The sequence below is a fragment of the Neophocaena asiaeorientalis genome, unplaced genomic scaffold (assembly GCF_003031525.2).
Source record: "Neophocaena asiaeorientalis asiaeorientalis breed wild unplaced genomic scaffold, Neophocaena_asiaeorientalis_V1.1 scaffold169, whole genome shotgun sequence".
In the NCBI taxonomy this organism is placed as follows: Eukaryota; Metazoa; Chordata; class Mammalia; order Artiodactyla; family Phocoenidae; genus Neophocaena; species Neophocaena asiaeorientalis.
This window is the reverse complement of record NW_020172187.1, coordinates 2769160-2791471: the sequence shown is the minus strand read 5'-3', so window position 1 is coordinate 2791471 and position 22312 is coordinate 2769160. Positions and strand designations below refer to the sequence as shown.

Below are 22312 nucleotides of genomic sequence, written 5' to 3'. Positions count from 1 at the left end.
GACCCGAGAGATAGGTATGAGACGCTAAGGCTGCTGCTGCTGCCACCAAGAAACCTGTGTTCAAGCACAGGTCACTGTCCACACCTCACCTCCCAGGGAGCCTGTGCAGCCCTCCACTGCCAGGGTCCCGGGATCCAGGGACAACTTCCCCGGGAGAATGCAGGGCACGCCGCAGGTTGGTGCAATGTCACACCAGCCTATGCCGTCGCAGGCTCGCCCCTCATCCATATCCCTCCCTCCCCATGACCTGAGTGAGCCAGAGCCCCCGAATCAGCTTCTCCTTTAACCCCGTCCTCTCTGAGCAAAGAACGGATGCCCTCAGGTAACCTACACAACGAGACAGGTACAATTCCAAAGCTGAACCCCTGGAGCTGTGCAAAAAAAGAACAGAAAGGGAAATCTCTCCCAGCAGCCTCAGGAGCAGTGGATTAAATCTCCATAATCAACTTGATGTACCATGCATCATCTGTGGAATACCTGAATAGACAACGAACCATCCCAAATCGAGTAAGTGGACTTTGGGAGCAACTATATATATATATATAAAATTTATTTATTTATTTATTTATTTCCCTTTTTCTCTTTTTGTGAGTGTGTATGTGTATGCTTCTGTGTGTGATTTTGTCTGTATAGTTTTGCTTTTACCATTTGTCCTAGGGCTCTGTCTGTCTGATTTTTTTTTTAATACTTAAAATTTTTTTAATAATTATATTTTATTTTAATAACTTTATTTTATTTTATCTTCTTTCTTTCTTTCTTTCATTTTATCCTCCCTTTTATTCTGTGCCATGTGGAGGACAGGCTTTTGGTGCTCCAGTGCTGTGGCACGGAGGTGAGAGAGCCAAGTTCAGGACACTGGTCCACAACAGAGCTCCAAGCCCCACATAATATCAAATGGTGAAAATCTCTCAGAGATCTCCATCTCAAAGCCAAGACCCAGCTCCACTCAACGACCAGCAAGCTACAGTAATGGATACCATATGCCAAACAACTAGCAGGACAGGAACACAACCCAATCCATTAACAGAGGGTTTGCCTAAAATCACAATAAGGTCAAAGACACCCCAAATTTGGACCCGCCCACCAGAAAGACAAGATCTAGCCTAATCCACCAGAACAGGCACTAGTCCCATCCACCAGCAAGTCTACACAACCCACTGAACCAACCTTAGCCACTGGGGACAGACACCAAACACAATGAGAATTATGAACCTGAAGCCTGCAAAATGGAGACCCCAAACACAGTAAGCTAAGCAAAATGAGAAGACAGAGAAACACACAGCAGATGAAGGAGCAAGGCAAAAACCCACCAGACCTAACAAATGAAGAAGAAATAGGGAGTCTATCTGAAAAAGAATTAAGAATAATGATAGTAAAGATGACGCAAAATCTTGGAAATAGAATGGAGAAAAAAAAGAAACATCTAACAAGGACCTAGAAGAACTACAGAGCAAACAAACAGTGATGAACAACAAAATAAATGAAATTAAAAATTCTCTAGAAGGAATCAATAGCAGAATAACTGAAGCAGAAGAAACGTTAAGTGACCTGGAAGATAAAATAGTGGAAATAACTACTGCAGAGCAGAATAAAAAAAGAAAAAAATATGAAATAATTGAGGATAGTCTCAGAGACCTCTGGGACAACATTAAATGCATCAACTTAGAATTACAGGGGTCCCAGAAGAAGAAGACAAAAGAAAGGGACTGAGAAAATATTTGAAGAGATTATAGTTGGAAACTTCCCTAATACAGGAAAGGGAACAGTTAATCAAGTCCAGGAAGCATAGAGAGTCCCATCCAGGATAAATGCAAGGAGAAACATGACAAGACACATATTATTCAAACTATCAAAAATTAAATACAAAGAACAAATATTACAAGCAACAAGGGAAAAACAACAAATAACACATAAGGAAATCTCCATAACGTTAACAACTGATCTTTCAGCAGAAACTCTGCAACCCAGAAGGGAAAGGTAGGACATATTTAAAGTGATGAAGGAGAAAAACCTACAACCAAGATTACTCTGCACAGCAAGGATCTCATTCAGATTTGAGAGACAAATTAAAACCTTTACAGACAAGCAAAAGCTAAGAGAATTCAGCACCACAAAACCAGCTTTACAAGAAATGCTAAAGGAACTTCTCTAGGCCGGAAACACAAGAGAAGGGAAAGACTTACAATAATAAACCCAAAACAATTAAGAAAATGGTAATAGGAACATACATATTGATAATTATCTTAAGTGTAAATGGATTAAATGCTCCCAGCAAAAGACACAGACTGGCTGAATGGATACAAAAGCAAGACCCGTATACATGCTGTCTACAAGAGACCCACTTCAGAACTAGGGACACATACAGACTGAAAGTAAGGGGATGGAGAAAGATATTCTATGGAAATGGAAATCAAAAGAAAGCTGCAGTAGCAATTCTCATAGCAGACAAAATAGACTTTAAAAAAAAGACTACTACAAGAGACAAAGAAGGACGCTACATAATGATCAAGGGATTAATCCAAGAAGAAGATATAAAAATTGTAAATAATTATACACCCAACATAAGAGCACCTCAATACATAAGGCAAATACTAACAGCCGAAAAAGGGGTAATCAGCAGTAACACAATCATTGTAGGGGACTTTAACACCCCACTTTCACCAATGGACAGCTCATCCAAAATGAAAATAAATAAGGAAACACAAGCTTTAAATAACACATTAAACAAGATGGACTTAAATGATATTTATAGTACATTCCATCCAAAAACAACAGAATACACATTTTCTCAAGTGCTCATGGAATATTCTCCAGGATAAATCATACCTTGGGTCAAAAATCAAGCCTTGGTAAATTTAAGAAAATTGAAATCATATCAAGTATCTTTTCTGACAACAATGCTATGAGACCAGATATCAATTACAGGAAAAAATCTGTAAGAAATACAAACACATGGAGGCTAAACAGCACATTACTTAATAACCAAGAGATCAATGAAGAAATCAAAGAGGAAATGAAAAAATACCTGGAAACAAATGACAATGAAAAGATGACAACCTAAAACCTTTGAGATGCAGCAAAAGTAGTTCTAAGAGGGAAGTTTATAGCAATACAATTCTACCTTAAGAAACAAGAAAAATCTCAAATAAACAACCTAACCTTACACCTAAAGCAATTAGAGAAAGAACAACAAAAAAATCCAAAAGTTAGCAGAATGAAAGAAATCATAAAGTTCAGATCAGAAATAAATGAAGGAAATGATAGCAAAGATCAAAAAAACTAAAAGCTGGTTCTTCAGAACATAAAAAAAAAGAGATAAACCATTAGCCAGACATATTAAGAAAATAAGGGAGAAGACTCATATCAATAGATTTAGAAATGAAAAAAGAAGTAATAACTGACACTGCAGAAATACAAAGGATCATGAGAGATTACTACAAGCAACTATATGCCAATAAAACGGACAACCAGGAAGAAATGGACAAAATCTTAGAAATGCACAACCTGCTGAGATTGAACCAGGAAGAAATAGAAAATATGAACCGACCAATCACAAGCACTGAAGTTAAAACTGTGATTAAAAATCTTCCAACAAACAATAGCCCAGGACAAGATGGCTTCACAGGTGAATCCTACCAATTAGGGAAGAGTTAACACCTATCCTTCTCAAATTCTTCCAAAATATAGCAGAGGAAAGAACACTCCCAAACACATTCTACAAGACCACCATCACTCTGATACCAAAACCAGACAAAGATGTCACAAAGAAAGAAAACTACAGGCCAATATCACTGGTGAATGTAGATGCAAAAATCCTCAACAAAATAGTAGCAAAAAGAATCCAAAAGCACCATTAAAAGGATCATACACTATGATAAAGTGGGGTTTATCCCAGGAATGCAAGGATTCTTCAATATATTCAAATCAATCAACGTGATATAGCATATTAAAAAATTGAAGGAGAAAAACAATATGATCATCTCAATAGATGTAGAGAAAGCTTTCAACAAAATTCAACACCCATTTGTAATAAACACCCTGCAGAACGTAGGCATAGAGGGAACTTTCCTCAACATAATAGAGATCATATATGAAAAACCCAAAGCCAACATTGTCCTCAATGAAGAAAAACTGAAACCATTTCCACTAAGATCAGGAAGAAGAGAAGGCTGCCCACTCTCACCAATACTTTTCAAAATAGTTTTGGAAGTTTTAGCCACAGCAATCAGAAAAGAAAAAGAAATAAAAGGAATCCAAATTGGAAAAGAAGAAGTAAAGCTGTCACTGTTTGCAGATGACATGATACTGTACATATAGAATGCTAAAGATCCTACCAGAAAACTACTAGAGCTAATCAATGAATTTGGGAAAGTAGCAGGATAGAAAATTAATGCACAGAAATCTCTGGCATTCCTATACACTAATGATGAAAAATCTGAAAGTGAAATTAAGAAAACACTCCCATCTACCATTGCAACAAAAAGAATAAAATATCTAGAAATAAAGCTACTTAAGGAGACAAACGACCTGTATGCAGAAAATTATAAGACACTGATGAAAGTAATGAAATGTGTTACAAATAGATGGAGATATATACCACATTCTTGGATTGGAAGAGTCAACATTGTTTAAATGACTCTACTACCCAAAGCAATCTACAGATGAAATCCTTATCAAACTACCCCTGCCATTTTTCACAGAACTAGAACAAAAAAAATTTACAATTTGTATAGAAACACAAAAGACCCCGAATAGCAAAATCAATCTTGAGAAAGAAAAACGGAGCTGGAGGCATCAGGCTCACTGACTTCAGACTATACTACAAAGCTAGAGTAATCAAGACACCATGGTACTGGCACAAAAACAGAAATATAGATCAATGAAACAGGATAGAAAGTCCAGAGATAAACCCATTCACATACGGTCACCTTATCTTTGATAAAGGAAGCAAGAATATATAGTGGAGAAAAGACAGCCTTTTCAATGAGTGGTGCTGTGAAAACTGGACAGCTACATATAAAATAATGATATTAGAATACTCCCTAACACCATACACAAAAATAAATTCAAAATGAATTAAAGACTTAAAAGTAAGGTCAGACACCATCAAACTCTTAGATGAAAACATAGGCAGAACACTCTATGACATAAATCACAGCAAGATCCTTTTTGACCCACCTCCTACAGAAATTGAAATAAGAACAAACAAATGGGACCTAATGAAACTTAAAAGCTTTTGCAAAGAAAGGAAACCATAAATAAGACGGAAAGAGAACCCTCAGGATGGGAGAAAATATTTACAAGTGAAGCAACTGACGAAGGATAAATCTCCAAAATTTACAATCAGTTAATGCAAATCAAAACTACAATGAGATATCATCTCACACCAGTCAGAATGGCCATCATGAAAAAATCTATAAACAATAAGTGTTGGAGAGGGTGTGGAGAAAATGGAACCCTCTTGCACTGTTGGGGGGAATGTAAATAATGCAAATGATAATTGACTTTTTATGAGAAGCATTGAAAGCCAGAGGACAGGAGTATCAAGTCAATAAATTGCCTCTGTATTAATACCAGAAAACATGAGTACATTAAACCCAAAGTCAGTAGAGAGAATAATAAGAAGAAATGAGTGAAATAGAAAACAGTAGAGGAATTTAGCTAAGTTAATGTTTGGTACATTGCAAAGGTCAACAATATTAAGAAAATCCTATGATGTTGATAAAAGAAAAAGGACTATCATGAATGAAATAATGGACATTACTTCTGATCCCACAGATATTAAAAGAGCAATAAGGTAATATTATGAACATTATGCCAAAAGTCCAACAGCTAATATGTTATGAAAAACTTCCTTGAATAGAATAACTTCTGAAATCTGACAAGAATTGGAAAATATTAATGTATCTGCCTCTGTTAAAATAATTCAATTTATCCAAAATTTTCCAATAAATATATTACAGTTTAAGTGATTTCACTAATGAGTGATATCAAACATTTAGGCAAGAAATTAATACCAAATTTATATATCTCTTCAAAATGTAGAGTCCAGGTTAACCATTATGTATCAACATAAAGAAATAATTCTAGAAAACGAAATATCAATATCCTACATGAATATAACTGAAAAAGAATTTAACGAAATATTACCAACTAAACACAGAGCATGTAAAAATAATAATTTATCATGTCCAACTGAGTTATAGCCCAGGAATGCAAGGTTAGTTTAGATATGAAAATCTGTAATTCATGAATTAACTGAAGACATTAGAAAACCACAAAATTTAATTGAAACATCATAAAATCATCTCAATAGATGCAGTGAAAACATTTGACAAAATTAATTGTCCAATCCTCATAAAAATTATCAACAGACTATTAATAGAAAGAGACTCTCTTTATTTGACAACAATGTCTATGTAAAACATACAGCTAACATTAGACTTGATGAAATACCGAATACTTAATATCAAGAAAAATGTAAATAGTGCATGAAAAGATGTTGACATCACTATTTATTAGAGAAATGCAAATCAAAACTATAATGAGGTATCACTTCACACCAGTCAGAATGGCCATCATCAAAAAATCTGTGAACAGGGGCTTCCCTGGTGGCGCAGTGATTGAGAGTCCGCCTGCCGATGCAGGAGACATGGGTTCGAGCCCCGGTTCGGGAGGATACCACATGCTGCGGAGCGGCTGGGCCCGTGAGCCATGGCTGCTGAGCCTGCGCGTCCAGAGCCTGTGCTCCCCAACGGGAGAGGCCACAAAAGTGAGAGGCCCATGTACCGCAAAAAAAAAATTATGAACAATAAATGCTGGAGAGTGGGTGGAGAAAACAGAGTCCTCCTACACTGTTGGTGTGAATGTAAACTGGGACAGACACTATGGAGAACAGTGTGAAAGATCCTTAGAAACCTAAAAATAGAGCTACCATATGATCCACCAATCCCACTCCCAGTGATATATCTGGAGAAAACCATAATTCGAAAAGATACATGCACCTCAATGTTCATTGCAACACTATTTACAATAGCCAGAATGTGGAAGCAACCTAAATGTCCATCAACACATAAATGGATAAAGAAGATGTGGTACATATCTATAATCGCATATTACTCAGACATAAAAAATAATGAAATGATGACATTTGCAGCAATATGGATGGACCTAGAGATTCTCATATTGAGTGAAATAAGTAATACATAGAATGATAAATATCATATGATATTGCTTATATGTGGAATCTTAAAAAAAGCATACAAATGAACTTATCTACAAAACAGAAATAGAGTTACAGAAGTAGAAAACAAACTTATGGTTACCAGGGGTAAGGGTGGGGGAGGGATAAATTGGAAGATTGAGATTGACATAAACACACTACTATATATAAAATAGATAACTAACAAGGACCTACTGTATAGCACAGGGAATTCTACTCAATACTCTGTAATGGCCTATATGGGAAAAGAATCTGAAAAAGAGTGCATATATGTATATTTATAACAGATTCACTTTGCTGTACACCTGAAAGTAACACAACATTGTAATTCAACTATATTCCAATAAAAATTAAAAAAAAAAAAGGGAAGGATGCCCCCTTTGTTATTAAACATTGTATCTGAGGACCTAGCCAGGACAGTAAGATAATCAAATAAAATCATAAGTATTATATTAGAAAGGAATATATAAAAAGAAATTTATTTACAGACAATAAAATTATTTAGACAGAAAATCCTAAGGAATCTCAGGGAATAATTGGAACTAATAAATGCATTTAGCATGGACTTAGAGTACATGGTTATTATATGTCTATATATAACAGCAAATTATTAGAAAAATTTTAAAACAATTATACTATCATCAAAAATATTAAAATATTTTAAAATTTAACCAACTCATTTTAATGTGTATTTCCTTTCCCCTGAAAATTATAGCATATTGCTGAGAGATTAGTAAAGTCCTAAATAATTAGAGCCATATATCATGCTCATAGACTAGAAAATTGAATATTGATAAGTTGTTGTCCTCCCCAAATTGAATAGATTCAAAACAGTCCATATTAAAAGACTAGCAGAAATTTTTAGATAAAATTTCAAGTTATTCTAAGATTTATCTGGAAAGGCACAGGATATATAATAGCTAAAACAATCTTGATTAAAAAAAAAAGAAGTTGGAAAACTCATACTACATGACCTCAAGTTTCATTATATATCTATACAAATCAAGAGAGGGTGTTATTGGCTAAAAGGAGGACAGACAGATTGCTGGAATAGAATAGAGGATGTAGAAATGGACACACACATGTATGCTTCATTGGTTTTTGACAAATATGCCAAACAAATCCAGGGGTAAAGAGAGTTTTCCTCAATTCTGCTGAATAACTAGATCTCTTTATATGAGAAAGAAAAAAGAATGTTGATTCTATATGAATCACAAAACTTAACTTTGAATAAATCATCAACCTAAACAGAGAGGCTAAAACTGTAAATCTTCTAGGAGAAACATAGGAGAATATCTTTATGTCTTTGGGATATGCAAATTTTTTCCTAAAGAAACATAATACCCACTTAACATAAAAATAAAAAAAATTATAAATTGGACTTCATCAATTTATAAAACATCTGCTCATCAAAATATATGGATTAAAAGATGAAAAGACAAGCCACAGGCTGAAAGTATTTGTAATACCCATATACTAATTACTTCTATCAGGATGTATAAACATTTTCTACACATCAATAAAGAGAGACAACTTAAAGATGACAAAATGAGTAAGTCATATTTGTTCTCAAGGTCTATAGGCTACTACACAAATTACACTGACACTGCACTATTATTATTTAGTTATCTTTTCACTGAATAAACTAGCAATACAGCATAACTTTGGTTTAAGATAAATATCACTACAGTAAAATAATCCAAGTTTTGACTCTATTTCCAACATTTCCTCAAAAAGTAAAATAGAGATGAGATTATTTCATGGACTTGTTTTCTGATAAAAAGATAGACACATAAAAAAAAAAAAAAAGACAAAAAATGGCACATAATAAATAGTAGTTAATAAATGTTCTATTTATTGAATAATAATGAGAGGGCATTCAAATTGGCACAACATATATGTTTCATTAATTTAGCTAAATTATATGCTTTATTGAGCATTCAAGACTTTTTGTTTGTAATCAATTTATACTCTCATTCATACATAAGATATAAAAAATAATAATGATCATCCTGAGATCTCAGTTATCAATAATTGCAACTTACTAAATGAATAATATATACCAGATACTTAGTTGGCACATAAATTGTTTTGAGACAACTTACAGTGGGATGGGGAGCAGTTGGATGCATTGCTTTGCCAGTCAAAGGAGAATTTATAACAATGGAAGGACACACAAAAATACAGAAGGCACAAAGGAAGCTTCAGTCCATCAGGCTGGAGTAGGGTAGCAAAGGAAATCCTTCCTGTTAGTAATTGGATAGAGAGCCTTTGCTTTTCTGGTGTTATGTTACTGTGGATTATGCTGTGATTAGAAGTATGGGTCACTATCAGTGCTGGTAGTGATTGCAGTGACCAGAGAATCAAGAAGAAAAATACAACAAAAGTAAGGTGTTATGATGTAAATAACAATCCAAAGTACATAAAAGCCTTCCTAGTCAACACCTAAGAACATTATGTGCAGCATTAAGTGTGTAGCTTGTGTAACTATTTGCTATAATTTTAACTCTAAGTTGTATGAATGGGAAGCCATAGAGTTGATTGTACATGTAGTGTGCCTATTGGCTCGTGTGACATGATTAATTATCCACAATACTTAACAAATTAAACTTATGAGAGCAAGACTAGGTCAGTTCTCTACCTGTCAGGGGTTTAGAGCTAGGGTGGAGTGGACTGAGATTAGTTTTCTAGCCTCTATCAGAACTGAGTTTCAAATAGGATTAAAGTTCAATTATTAAAAATGAAAAAAAGTTATATCTGATTTAGCTACTGCTAGATTTCCTATCCATGGACAAAATACTATTCTCCATAAATTCTACCCACTGCTAGGGATTTTGAAAATGAGGGAATTTACTTTACCTTGAAAGCTTTTCTGCCTTCTTTCTGCTTTAAACTGCTAATGAAATGTCTTACAGTAATCTTCACTCATCAGATTAGACCTCTTATCAGTCAGAATGATACCTGGGGTTATCACATCCTGAAAAATACTTATTCCTCCAATGCAATGCAATGTTTTCCAAAAATCATTCACCTTGGGTATAGAGATCACAGCATGCCTTGCAAATAAACTTTCTTGAATCCTGAAACTAAAATTATTATCTTGCAGCTGTAACTTAGCCTTAAACTAAGACTGTGAGCTTATTTTCTGACAATCACTTGTTACTATATCAAAATCATATTTGAAAAGTTTTGAAAATATGGAACTGACCAGGAGAATTTTAATAGTTCCTTGAATTGCTCCAAAAATACATGAAACGTTTTTTTTGCTATAAACCTTATGAAGTTATAAAATTAGAGATCATTTTATAATAGATACATAAATCTTGTATAACATTTTCAAGTTTGGAATTACAATGAAGAATACATTTTCATACAGTTTTAGATTAGATCTTTACTCCTTAATTTTACTTTTATAAGGTTTGTGATTGTAGTTTTACCTCATGGCTAATTCTTCTTTTTTTTTTTTCAACATCTTTATTGGAGTATAATTGCTTTACAATGGTGTGTAGTTTCTGCTTTATAACAAAATGAATCAGTTATACATAGACATATGTTCCCATATCTCTTCCCTCTTGCGACTCCCTCCCTCCCACCCTCCCTATCCCACCCTTGTACGTGGTCACAAAGCACCGAGCTCATCTCCCTGTGCTATGTGGCTACTTCCCACTAGCTATCGGTATTTTGTGGGTTTTTTTCCAGATTTTGTTTTTTGTTTGTTTTGTTTTCTGTTTTTTGTTGTTTTTTGTTTTAACCTCTTTATTGAGTATAATTGCTTTACAATGGTGTGTAGTTTCTGCTTTATAACAAAATGAATCAGTTATACATAGACATATGTTCCCATATCTCTTCCCTCTTGAATCTTCCTCCCTCCCACCCTCCCTATCCCACACCACTAGGTGGTAATTAAGCACTGAGCTGATCTCCATGTGCTATACGGCTGCTGCTTCCCACTAGCTATCTATTTTATGTTTGGTAGTGTATATATGTCCATGCCACTCTCTCACCTTGTCACGTTACCCTTCCCCCTCCCCATATTCTCAAGTCCATTCACTAGTAGGTCTGTGTCTTTATTCCCTTCTTAACCCTAGGTTCTTCATGACCTTTTTTGTTTTTCCTTAGATTCCATATATATGTGTTAGCATATGATATTTGTTTTTCTCTTTCTCACTTACTTCACTCTGTATGACAGACTCTAGGTCCATCCACCTCACTACAAATAACTCAGTTTTGTTTATTTTTATGGCTGAGTAATATTCTATTGTATATGCGCCACATCTTCGTTATCCATTCATCTGTTGATGGACACTTAGCTTGCTTCCATGTTCTGGCTATTGTAAATAATGTCGTGGCTTCTCCCGTTGCAGAGCACAGGCTCTGGACGTGCAGGCTCAGTGGCTGTGGCTCACGGGCCTAGCTGCTCCATGGCCTGTGGGATCTTCCCAGACCGGAGCATGAACCCGTGTCCCCTGCATCTGCAGGCGGACTCTCAACCACTGCGCCACCAGGGAAGCCCTGTCTGTACATTTTTTGATGATAGCCATTCTGACCTATGTGAGATGATATCTCATTGTAGTCTTGATTTGCATTTCTCTAATGATTAATGATGTTGAGCATTCTTTCATACGTTCGTTGGCAATCTGTATATCTTCTTTGGCGAAGTGTCTATTTAGGTCTTCTGCCCATTTTTGGATTGGGTTGTTTGGTTTTTTTGCTATTGAGCTGCATGAGCTGCTTATAAATTTTGGAACTTAATCCTTTGTCAGTTGCTTCATTTGCAAATATTTTTTTCCCATTCTGAGGGTTGTCTTTTGGTCTTGTTTATGGTTTCCTTTGTTGAGCAAAAGCTCTGAAGTTTCATTAGGTCCCATTTGTTTATTTTTGTTTTTATTTCCATTTCTCTAGGAGGTGGGTCACAAAGGATCTTGCTGTGATTTATGTCACAGAGTGTTCTGCCTATTATTTCCTCTGAGAGTTTGATAGTGTCTGGCCTTACATTTAGGTCTTTAACATTTGGTACTGTATATTTTAACACAATATTTGAGGTGTCTTAAAAATCAGGAATCTGTTTTTCCTAAAGTATCACTTGTTTTAAAATATGATTGATGTATTCCACATTATTTCTTTGCCATCTTGACTTAAATTTGCATTAGATATAGATTATTAAACTGCTTCTAGCATGATAGCTATATATTTCCAAAAGGCATGAGTTCCAAAATTCCCAGTCTGGAGTGAAACTCAAGAGCAGTGGGACTTTAACATAAAAGCTAATTTATGTAATAATAACTGATTAATAAGACATTGGAAATACCAAGTTTATGACCTTTAATATGATTCTTTAGAAAACTATAGTCTCACTTTATTTGTGAATCCTGCTTCATATATCAGATAATATGTAGTAATATGCACAGATCATCACACTGAGCAAAAAGATTATACATATATTAGTTCCTAAAGGTTTTTGAAGAAATTAATTAGAAAGTATGTATAAGATAATTGCATATATAGAAGGATAGATACATAGATAGATGTTTGATAGATACCTACATACAAACGTACGTGCATGTCTACATACATATTTTGTTTTAAAAATGTGATACTTCCTGCACATTTTTGGCTAAGGCTTTAAGTCACAGAATAATACAATACATATCAAAAAAAATCTCTATTATTGTTACTAGGTCTTCTAATAAAGTCATCATCCTATTTTTTCCACAATGACACAAGTTTATGCTCATGGAGTGTGGGACACTATTTCTGAGATATAAATTCTCCCCAATTATCAAATGACCGTTTGTCCTGCATTTTCTCACCAAGTAATATTCACAGTTGCATTAAAGTAAGCAAATGGGTTTGATATATCTCTACTTTGTACTTTAGATTCAGCCATGGTCTTTTCTAGGATACATAAGCAGTATTTTATTTGAACATGAGGACAAACTTGCAAGTTAACCAGTGATAACTACCTCTTTTTTCTCAGTCTTTTTCAGATACAAGTGGTATTATATCTCTCATATAGGGCCGCTTGTGGATTTTGAAAACCAAGCTGCCACAAATAGTCCCCTCCTTCTTAGCTTGGAGGAGAAAGATCTAAAGCTGCTCACTGCAAGTAAGCTGGGTCAGAGGGACCACAGGAAATTATGGATTATGTCTATATTATATATGAGAGACAAGCTGAGGACAAACATTCCTGTCATGGAGTTTGTAGAGAGTCTATATGTCCTTGCTATAGAGTTGATCGTTTGTTCTATGGTATAAATCAGGGGTTAGTAAATTACAACTGTGAGCCAAATATGACCTTCCACCTGATTTTGTAAATAAAGTTTTATTGAAACATAACAGAATTCATTCATTTATGTATGTCTATGGATGTTTTCACACTACTAACTCAATAGCAGAGTTGAGTTACCTTGACAGATACCATATGGCTCAGAAAGTATAAAATATTTACTATCTGATCCTTTTCAGGAAAAAGTTTTTAATCTTCTGGTATAAATATACAACTACTGTATTTTATTGTTTTCTGATATTTATTTCTTATTTTACAATAAATACTTTAAATGAAATGATATCAAAAATTATTTTTTAATAAAATGTATGTTTCAAATTTGTTTCCCTAGAAAGTTGATAATGAATATGGAGTTTACTCCTAAACTATGTCACTTTAATGATCCACTGCTGAGTATGTTGACATCACTGACTACATGAAACCAGAAGACACGTTTTAGTTCAAAAACCATCAGCATCTATTTAAATGTTAGTAATTATTTTAAAAGACTCCCTCTCATTGATGAGTTAAGTTCAGATAAAGAAGGTATTCTTACATGTCACTCTGTGAAGCATGTATTTTCACTTAGATCACACAACTATAGCAAAATTATTTTCCTAATTTTCTATTGCAAGTTTCTCTGTACATACTAAAAGTAAAGCGATTGTTATAAATGTGTTGGCTCAGTTAGCAGAATAAATTGACACAAAGATAAAAGATACCAGTCTATACTAGTAAAGTCAGAGGTTTCAAATACATAATCAGTTTATTTCAATAATAGTTTTGTTCTGTTGAAGGCAAGGTATCTGACAATATTAGGAATGCTATTGAAAATTCGCTAAAAATGTTCGAAGATAAAGTTATGTGCTCTTGTGCTAAAATTATAAGTATAAATTTTGTTAAGTTTATAATGATATATACATAGTTTGATCGAGTTGAGAAAAGGATGGAAAAAAATGTACTTGTAGTTTATTTTGGTTCATACATAATTCATAGTTTTAAAGCAAACCAGTTTTGATGCTCACACAAGTGGAATAGAATCTATAGTTGAAAAATTTGCAATTAATTTAAAATATTCACAGGACAACAGACTAAAATTTTTGGAATAAAACTGATATTGAAAATAATGTAACATAGCAAAATGTGCTTTCTTTTGCTGCTGTCCATTATCATTTAAATTTTAGAAATGTTTAAACTTGTGAAGAATGACTTTGAAAATAAATCCAGTATTTCAGGGAGGTTTTGGCATTTTAGAGAAAATATTGTAAGTTTCGGTTGCATCTCATTCAAAATCAGTTACAAACATTTAACCAAAAAAACAATAAATCAAGAACAAAAGACTGGTGTTTGAAAGTTTTAGTGAAATGTACTTATTTTTTAAAAGACATTAAAGCTTATTCCTACACAATACAATGAAAAACTTAAGCTCAATGAATTCAGAAGTGCTCGAGATCATAAATGTTATAACTAGGCTTTGGAATAGCTGGACTTATGGGGAACAACATTTGACAAAAATCCTATATTTCACAGATTATTTTTTTGTGCTAGGACATAGTGGAAATAAATTGAAGCACCTAAATTTTGCCAAACATTCAAAGGAATCATACATAGAGACCATTTATTTCATGAGGATTCTCTTTGAAAATGTTTGTCAAAAAATAATTTTGAATAGAATAAAATATAGCTCCTATGGACATACTTTATTGATGTATTTTATACAAAATATATAATTGGGAATACTTAACATTTAGCAGATTTTCCTTTGAGGTTAGAAAGAACCTCAAAATATGTTCGGTGAAAATGTTCTCAATTAAAATGGCACAGTTAGGAGAAGAGTAAACTGAAGGCATTAAATGACTTCAAATTTATTAATCATAAATGCAACTTTGAAGAGGGTATAGATAGCTTTATAAAAATTTATAATTATAAGACAATATTGAAAAAATACTCATTCTTCAGAAAAATAGGTGTAAATATAGTTTCTGCTTATATTATTTTGTAATGCTTCAGATAATCAATATAAAGTATGTTTTAAAATGTCCTTTTGATTTGCAGAGACCAAGTTACAATTATTGTCTTTGGAAGGAATTTTAGAAATTAATTTTTTGAATAGAGCTACATTATTTGTCTGCCTATTTAATGAAACCAATTTGCCAAAGAATAAATAAATATTTCAAATATTATATATTTGTAACTCCTTTTAGCTGCCTCTTTTGTTCAAAAATGCCATGGTTTCAGAGATAAATTATATATTCTTCATACACTGCAGGATATGGTAAGCTATTATAAAACACCTAACAACTCATAACCCATCTCAGGAAATAAATGACCTGAAGGGAAAAGCCCTGAAAACATTTCTTTGAAGATGGTTGTTGGAGTTCTTACCACCTGCACTGCTACCAATCCCTCCTACCATTGGCAGTGGCTGATACACTCTACCAGACTCTCAAATCTCTCTCAACTAGGTTACATGGAAGGATCTGCAAGAGAAACACTGGGAGTTATCACTTTCTGCAGTTTGGGAGACACTTAACTTTTGTTTCACTCCCATGAAAAGAGTCTTTAGGTACCTAATTGTGGCCGGAAACACCACTACCCAAAGACATTTTGAAGAGAGACAAATACACTGATGGTGAGTTATATTTCCCAGAAAATGGGAAACTGTGGAAGGGTTCAAAGATGAGATCAGGGCTTCCCTGGTGGCGTACTGGTTGAGAGTCTCCCTGCCCATGCAGGGGACATGGGTTCATGCCCCAGTCCAGGAAGATCCCACATGCCGCGGAGCGGCTGGGTCTGTGAGCCATGGCCGCTGAGCCTGTGCGTCCGGAGCCTGTGCTCCGCAACGGGAGAGGCCACAACAGTGAGAGGCCCGCGCAAAAAAAAAAAAAAAAAAATGAGATCGGAGTGGTTTAAGCACAGTTTCATTGTTAAATATTTAATCAAAAGTTAAGAAACTATTGGTTTAAACAGTGATTTTATTGACATCTTTAAGTTTATTTGAGAAGGAATAAAACATTTTTATGCTTCATGAAAGGGGATTTGTCTGTACTGACCTGTTACATAAGGAAATAATAGAGATATAATGTTGCAAATTACAGGCAAAATATACACTCTTTGTAAACATATTTTAGTACCTAAGAACAAAATATATTTTATCATAGTAAAAAAACAAACAAAAAAAACCTGTTCAGTTGGTGGCTAAACTCTTCATATATTATGAAATATCAATATTTAGCAGAATAATCATTTAATTGTTAAACAAATTGATCTCTTAAATTTATTCTTCAAAAAACTCAGAGTATAGAACCACTAAACTTGTATTTTTCAGTAATAAATGAAACATTTCAAGTCTAATTTGAAATAAATGACAAAATTAAAATATTTGTATGTATGTATGCATACATACATATATGTGTATTTTTACCTGAAAATGGTTCCTCACAATCACAAATGAAACTATTTGCAGTAATATTTCTGCAGTTCCTATGGAAATAGATATGTGGTTGACACTGCCCAATTATTTCTGAACAATTTATGCCTATAAAAATAAAGAGAATTAATGTTTCAACTAGATTAAAATATGTACATTATATTTATATAGTTAATTAAAGTCACAGATTTTCCCCAAATTTTTAATAATGAATAATAGAAAAATTTTGAATAGTGTAATTCTAACTAAGACATAGTGCTTCATGATGATGGATTTAAATGGAAACAAAACTTAATTTTAATAAATTTGACATCAGTTTTTCCATCCTTTCACTGCATAATATAATATTAAAATATTTTTCTGATTGGTGATATTTGAGCTCTAGTTAATTTTTTATGATAATTTGAATGTGTTAATCATGTAGATAATATTAATATATGTAAGTATTAATTCTTCAACATATGCTGGAGCATTGCTGTGGTAATATACAAAGTGACACATTCAAATGTATAATATATTGTATCTTAGCCCTACTACCTAGCCAAGGTAATGATTCAAACAAGGAAAATGTGAAAATATTATACCATCTGAAGAGGAACCAGGGCATAAAGTTTCAGTCAAGCAAGAAAAATAAGATCTACAAACCTGCTGTGCAACATTGCACCTTTTGTCAACAATAATATATTATACACTTAAAATTTTGTTTGAGGGTAAACCTCATATTAATTCCTCGTATTAATCATTCTCTCCACAGTAAAATCAAATCAAATCAATTCATATCTAATCTAATCTAATCTAAAAATATTTGGAAGAAAAGAGGGAAGACTGCTTGGATTCTCAGAAGCCATGCACAAGCTTCTAAATTCTACACTTTCTTTCCTACTATATCAAGTTTTCCAAATCTCACTTGTACAAGCTATCATGTCCTACTACACAAAAAAAAAACACAACCTTGCATAGCATATATTTCTATGTAGTTGATCATCTCATAATATCCTTATTAGAGGAATGTGCCAACAAAATTCCAGGGCATGACACATGGACAAATGTCACTACAAAACAGTTGCACATGATTTGGCAATAAGCCTGCCACTTCCCCCATTCTAATTGAATTCTTAATTTAATTTGTGAGCAGTTTTCACCAGTTGATGCTTTTGAAATTCTTTATACACTGACATCTCTACCTCACTAATGCAGAACTCTTCTTCCTTCACTTACCTCCAAACAATCCCCAACACAATGAAAATATAAGTAATAAGTAATTACAATAAGTAATTGTGCCCCAAAATATTTCCATACACAAAACCTAAAGTATCAGTGGTATGTTCAATAGGTCATGTTCTCTTTCAGTCCTACTGGGTGTAATAGCTAAATTGTAACCACCCCCACAAAAAAATTCTTATGTTGAAATCCTAACCCCCATGACCTCATAGTGTGACTTACTTGGAGACAGGGTCTTTAAAGAGGTAATAGATGTTAAATGAGGTCACTAGTTTGGGTCCTAATCAAAAATGACTTATGTCCTTATAAGGAGAGGATGCACAGGCACTACAGAGAAAAGGGATGTGAAAACACAGAGAGAAATGGCTGACCATGGACCAAGGAGAGAGGCCTTAGAGAAACCAATCCTCCTGACACCTTGATTGGGACCACTTAATCTCTAGAACTTTGAGAAAATAAACTTCTAATGTTGAAGCCACTCACACTGTGGTTCTTTGTTATGGTAGCACTAACAAACTAGTACAGTGAACATTCTCAGTTTCTTGGTAATCCTACATATTTCTGTATCTTTTAAGGTTTAAAATTGAAGTAATTGTGCATAATTAGAGTAGTGTCATGGTATGTGCTCAATGTCTTAAAAAATAAATAATGTTAGATACTTTTATAGAGTTTAAAATTTGATTATTTATATTATCTACTGCTGTGTTTCTAATAAACAAAGAAATAAACATTGGGATAAAATCATTCTATGCAATTATGATAACTCATTGAAATAATATTCCATGATTTATGATTATATCTATGCCAGTTAATATTATGTAGGTAGTAGACATTTTCTGGTCAAATCTTCTCTAAAATTCTTTTGACAGGTTAAAATGTATACTTTAGAAGCTCTAGATTAAATTATTTCTCCATTCACCGTAAATCAGAAACTTGAGTGCTTTAATTAATTTATTTATTTATTTTTGCTGACCTGTCTTAATTTTAATTATCTGATATACTATGAGTCAGGTTAACTTACATCTTTTATCACCCCTGCCAGTAGAGTCAAATGAGAATTTGATCCCAGTTATACAGAGAGGATGTCCAGTTGATAATGCTGGGATTAACTTCTGAAATAGCCTCAGTACTTCTTCCCTAAAGAGTCTAAAATTACATTTTAAATGATTGGCTTAGGTGAATTTTGGAGCCTAAAATGGCTTATAGAGTTCTTCCATTATACTTTATCACACAGTCTCCTCAAATCTAGCTTCAAGGGAGTCTTCCCAGTCACACAGAAAAACAACCCTATTGAATCCTCCTAAGGCATGCCCCACAAAATTGCAGTTATATCACTGAGCCCAGTTGGCTCCAGTCACATCTGCTTCTCACCCCCCTTCCCCTCTCCTGACCAAAATGTGCTGTTAGTCTGTTGTGTGTCTTCTCATCCCATCATTGCCAACGCCAGGCATTTCCCTTTGTTAGATCATCCTCCTTTTACCTTTGTAACTCTCCATGCCAGGTCTCTGAAACTGTAATTGAAAGAAATTCTTTCACACATTCCCAAATGTCAAATATTCCCTACATTTCTCAAAGTTTCTCTTCATTTTTCTCTGATGACCCAACTTCCTTAGTGAACTTTCAAATAGGAATAGTCTATTTCCCTTAAATCCTCACTTCAGCCTCAGGTAACCTAGTTTATTTACACTGTTTTTAGGTTGCCCTTCTTTTTGCTTCATCCACTCACCAAATATCTTCCTTTGCAAACGTTTCTCATCATTGCCTCTCATTTAGCTTATAAAAACCAGATAATAATTTTTTAAAAAACAGTTGATAATTATATTACTCTCTTTCCCTCCTTGTTCTTCTGATTTATCAATTACTTTATAGGTGCCACACCAACACCATTGAGAACATTACTTTGGGTTCACAATCATCCTTTCTTCTCCAACTCTCCCAAGCAACTTCAAACCTTTGTCCCAATAATGTGTGTCCTTATCATCCTCGACTTAGAGCCACATTTCATTTCTACATTATCATCCAGAGCTGCTTGCCCCAAATACCATAACCTTGGGAAATTCATTTAATGACTAAAACATATTATTCTGATAATCTTTTTTTTTTTTTTAATGAGAGATTAAGAGTGGATTTGGGGAAAGATGTAAAAATAGGTATTTCAGGATAAAGCATATACGTTTTTAAGATAGCCTCTTTAAATAAGCACAATTTTTATTTTAAAGAATGCCTGGGGCTTCCCTGGTGGTGCAGTGGTTGAGAGTCCGTCTGCCAATGCAGGGGACACGGGTACGTGCCCGGGTACGGGAAGATCCCACATGCTGCAGAGCGGCTAGGCCCGTGAGCCATGGCCTTTGAGCCTGTGCGTCCGGAGCCTGTGCTCTGCAATGGGAGAGGCCACAACAGTGAGAGGCCCGCGTACTGAAAAAAAAAAAAAAAAAAAAAAAGATGCCTGATAGGATTTTTATATGCCCGGAATCCAAATTTAGCCCATTCTAAAAAATCTACCAAATTCTTAAAAACATAGCCTATTTTTTGGTAACTAACCATTTATGAATTCAGCCTATTTTACTATTTTAATAGAATTATGTTACTTTAAAAAATAATCTTACCTGAAATTTGTGGGTGACAGATACATTCATATCCTTGCTTATTCCATTTTTCTCTTTTATTAATGCCACTGCCATTATTTTTACATGGCGTACAGGAACATGAATCCAGCTCCTGGCAGTATTTCCCAGAGAATGGAGGCTGGCAATGGCAGCTGTATATCTTGCTCCAAATTTCAGTAAGACATGTACCATGCCCAGAGCAAAGCTCCGAACTCAGATATTCCTGGCAGAACTGCTCTTTCACTGTTACATTTAGTCGAAGTCCCAGTTGACAAAGGGATGGACCACTTGGCATTACTGTGATGAAATAATGTGTCCCAACACTCAGCCACTGAGAATTAACAGTGTGCATTCCTTTTAGATTGCAACCAAAAAGTAACTGATCTTCAGTTGTGGTATTTTGCAGACAGTCAATGAATGATGCTTCAGAAACATTCATCACATTTATTTCTGGATATTGAAGAGATGGTTCAGAAGAAATTACAAGGATGTCTCCTAATTGAATTTGCAAAGGGCAAATCTGGGGAACAACTTGATTGCCAGAAGTATTCATTTTAGTATTTACATCTCCAAACCAGCAATCCTCATAGAACTCCAGGCAGATGTTTTCTGTCACTGTCCAATTCACCACATATGTTGAGGGCTGTGTACGCCATTCTTCCATCAAGTGCCATTTACATGTTGTTCTTCCATTTATAAACATGCTGTGAAGAACCACCAGGCTCACAAGCATAATTAAATTGTCAGTCATTTTGGGAAATTGTGTTTTACAGTCTATCATGAAAGTGTCATAAAGAATTCCTGCAAAATGGGCTTTCAGTATTGCTGGAAAATTCTAAGCAGATATTTTGTTCAGGGACTCCTGGAGACTGGCTTTCTTTCTCTATTCCCAAAGTGAAAGTAGATTTGATGACTGGATTTTGATCAAGAAACAATAGAGTTCAATTGTTTAAAATATACCTTAAAACAGAAAAATAATACATTGTTAGTGAAGTTTTTCCTAACTTAATGATATAGAAAATTCTTACCTGTTTTCTTCAAGAACTGTGTCACCAACAGCTAGGCACCTTCTTTGTGAAACAAGGCCAGGAAAAATATGGTCAAGGTACGTTGTATCTCATCCTGCCATATATACTCACCTGCTTCTGAAAATTGCTGGTATAATTACATAATTAAACCAGCAACGTACTACAGTCTTTTATACCAAGTTTCAACATAACTGAAACACAGCAATAGTCAAGATCCTTTTTTATGGATGGCTTATTTTTTTTTTCAGATACAAGTATCCCTCTCTGATTAGTTTTAGAAAAAAAATCTTAAAAACAACTAAGAATACAAATGGTTCAAATATAATGTTTGTGTAATATTTTCTTACAAACATAAGACTTAAGGTGCCTGTTGGTGACAAAACATGTTCTTGTAATCCAAGAGGAGAGAGCTCCCACATATGTAAAATATTCATGGAACATTCTGTTATACAAATGACTAAACTCAGAATGAGTCTTCACCCAACTTCTGCAGGAATGGTGGGAGAGTGGTAGGTAAAGATGGAAAAGGAAACATAAAAT

General features: G+C 34.2%; 1 protein-coding gene across 1 annotated transcript in view; it reads right to left on the bottom strand.

The window, feature by feature from the left end:
- Nucleotides 1–21495, bottom strand: part of EYS (EGF-like photoreceptor maintenance factor) — a 1631219-nt gene extending 1609724 nt beyond the window's left edge. Inside the window, 2 exon segments of the mRNA XM_024761621.1 lie at nucleotides 16912–17025; nucleotides 20745–21495. Coding sequence (XP_024617389.1) covers nucleotides 16912–17025; nucleotides 20745–21495 — 865 coding nt within the window.
- Between the last annotated feature and the right edge of the window lie 817 nt (nucleotides 21496–22312).